Below are 2,775 nucleotides of genomic sequence, written 5' to 3' on the forward strand. Positions count from 1 at the left end.
TCGTAGACGGATCAGGTTACTCGTGTTTAATCAACCTGTGCCTCTTACCTCCAATACTTAAATTATGATGATTTTCCATTATTCTTGAACGAGTAGGGCGAATAAGGTACACAACTTTACGCATCAGTACAGACCATACTTCTGTGGGACATTCCGTTTGCAAAAGACGGTACAGATGACTAGCTGCAGGCAGCTAAGCTACGCACGAAATACAAAATCCATCCTTTCTCGAAGCGCCAAAACCTCTTCTCCAGGGAAGCTCTCATGGCTTCACACAAATTACGACGTACAATTGCAACAAACGTCACAGACAAACTAAAGTCCAGAAGCACCTAAGTCACGCATGAGAGATACTATCGTCTGATTCGTCTCAAACAAAGCACTAATTACACTCTTCTCATCAGGGAGACCTTTCATATTCCCGTCCCTGATCATGAGGATAGAACAACGTCTCGTACACGACGCCTGCAAGGCCTCCTCCTATTGTAGGTCCTGCCCAGTATATCCAGTGGTGCTCCCAATTCCAGCTGACCAATGCCGGGCAAAAAGAAAGCGCGGGGTTCATCGAACCTCCGTCGAATGGGCCAGCCATGAGATAGTTTGCTCCAACAATCAGACCCGCTGCGAGAGGAGCAATGCTGTAGACGTTCTCTTTAGACCGGGGATCCACTACTGTAGCGTAGACAGTGAAGACCAGACCGAAGGTGATGACGATTTCGAGGACAAAGGCATCCCAGCGAGTCTCTCCGGATCCAAGTGTCTGAGGACTGGTAGGCTGAAACACCAGAGGGGAAGACGGTTCTTAGAATGTTTGTCTCAAGCAAACTAAATGATGCTACGACGTCAAAAAGATAAAATAGTCGAAGAGCTAATACCAGCCCTCCAGTCGCTACAAGTAGTAGCAGGCAAGCTACGCTAGCCCCAACGAGCTGCGCAATCCAGTATAGAAGGCTCCGGAACACAGTGATGTGCCCTCCTAACATAAGGCCCAGAGTTACAGCGGGATTCACATGCCCACCCGACACGTTGAACGCAATGGCTACAGCAACGAAGAATGCAGCTGCGTGGGCAAGCGCCACCATTGTCAAGCCGGCGGGAGTTAACATAGTAACGCCGGATGCCTTTCCTGTTGAACATAAACACAGCCACAATCAGAAGACCACCATCGTGTGCGCATCAACTTTCGTGATGATACTCGAAATTGCCACCCTTAGCAGCTTCAACGCGCAAATATATTTAAATATTGACTGTTCGCTCGACGAAAGAAAACTTGTAGATTACCATAAGCAACTACGGATCCTTCGGCAGCAAAGACGAAAATGGCTGTCGCCAGGAACTCTGCGAGGGCAGCCTTGACAACGTGCGGATGGGAAAACTCTTCTCGCCTGCCTACAGCAACGCGCTGAAAGGGTCGCGAATAGTAGCTGGAGGACATACTGGCGGCGGCTTAACTGCGAAACAGAGACGGAGGCCGATCAAATCACTTGCCCAACTCAAAACAGACACAGATCATGAGATCAATCACAACGAAGGGTGACGACTCAAACAAACAATACTGAAAATCACAGACGCTCCTATTTGGGCAACGGAAACTCAAACGCACCAGAACTCTCGGACAAGATTGGAGCTAAAAAGAAACATACAAGCTAGATATGATAAACTTATCTCACGGCTGTTTCTTCGAGTACTCAGAGATGATGCAATGCACGGGGTTGATGATTTCTTGGGTGAGATTTAAATGGCTGCAGCGTGCAAGGTGGGCAAGCGAGAAACGCTGGAAACCTGACACGCTCACGTGTGACAGCGAGAATCCATGCAGCTATGCTGCTAACGCCATCCTCGCGGTAACTTCCAACTTCCCCTCGCGGTAGCAATGCATGGATCCAACGTCCAACTCGCCCCTTGCATACTTCAACTTCAAATCTTCAAATTTCAAACTGGATGCCCTGGCCCCTCGGCCTGCAATACACCACCTGACGGTGGTTGAAACGCTAACTACAATCACTCTTTCAGGAATCTGGATATGCCACCTTGAAAATACCTCGACTTGAACTCCGCTGCGCCACCTGGCCAGGTTTTTTTCCTGTTCCCCATGCTCCAGCGAATCTTCTAGCTACATGCAGGAACAGTCGTGACTTGTTGAGGATATGCTGAGTGTATGCTCCACGTCCACTGCCAATCAAAGCAAAACCATTTTCGGAGTGCTGCAACACAGCGCATAGTTCCAGGCTGCCTTTAAATGATCAATCCTGGACGAACAAATGAGATGTTTACAGGGATGCTGATTGCTGATAATGTTTAGCTGGAAACGTCCCAAAATTAGCTTGACGACGTAAGACTGGCCGCTGGAGTCTCAATATAATAAACAACTAGGAAGAGTGAAATTTCATGCATACGCAAACAAGATGAGTTATATTCAAATATGGGTTTACGTTTATGGAAGAGTTGTGTAGATTCATGTGTACTGTGAAATAGCAGTATACATTAATGAATGGTCAGACCAATACTTGTAGTTTGTTCTTGAAAGCCAGTTTTGGATGAATACGAGCCAAAGTGGAACTATGAATTGTAGTGGGGTATTGAATGAGTTGTTCCATATCGTGATGATGTGGCACCACATAAGCAGCTTGGACACTGGCTTTACGGTTAGGTGCCATTGTAATCAGTTGAGGCCATGCTATTTGAAGTGGGTCCGTCTATTGTGAAAGCACCTTCTTGTTCTGAGCCTACTGCATCTCTCGCGTCGTCTGTCTTTCTCTTGGTCTTCTCTCTATC

The 2,775-nt window shown here is 47.3% G+C and overlaps 1 protein-coding gene across 1 annotated transcript; it reads right to left on the reverse strand.

Moving 5' to 3' along the window:
• Positions 1 to 400: 400 nt before the first annotated feature.
• LOC147896245 (putative aquaporin TIP1-1) lies at positions 401 to 1,435 on the reverse strand. Its single transcript, XM_087382243.1, has 3 exons — positions 1,282 to 1,435; positions 876 to 1,126; positions 401 to 775 (listed from the first exon to the last, which is right to left on the reverse strand). The coding sequence occupies exons 1-3, from the start codon at positions 1,433 to 1,435 to the stop codon at positions 401 to 403; spliced, it is 780 nt and encodes a 259-aa protein (XP_087238369.1).
• Between the last annotated feature and the right edge of the window lie 1,340 nt (positions 1,436 to 2,775).

Source organism: Dipteris shenzhenensis, chromosome 12 (genome assembly GCF_047967505.1).
Source record: "Dipteris shenzhenensis isolate YYH24624 ecotype China chromosome 12, Dip_SZ_1.0, whole genome shotgun sequence".
Classification (NCBI taxonomy): Eukaryota; Viridiplantae; Streptophyta; class Polypodiopsida; order Gleicheniales; family Dipteridaceae; genus Dipteris; species Dipteris shenzhenensis.

Bases quoted from the DNA above. Each gene is read 5' to 3' on its own strand.
- LOC147896245 (XM_087382243.1), bottom strand. From the start codon at position 1,435: ATGTCCTCCAGCTACTATTCGCGACCCTTTCAGCGCGTTGCTGTAGGC. The intron at 1,127-1,281 runs GTAATCTACAAG...TATGTTCAACAG, and splicing joins AGGATCCGTAGTTGCTTATG to GAAAGGCATCCGGCGTTACT. The intron at 776-875 runs GTATTAGCTCTT...CTGGTGTTTCAG, and splicing joins TTGTAGCGACTGGAGGGCTG to CCTACCAGTCCTCAGACACT.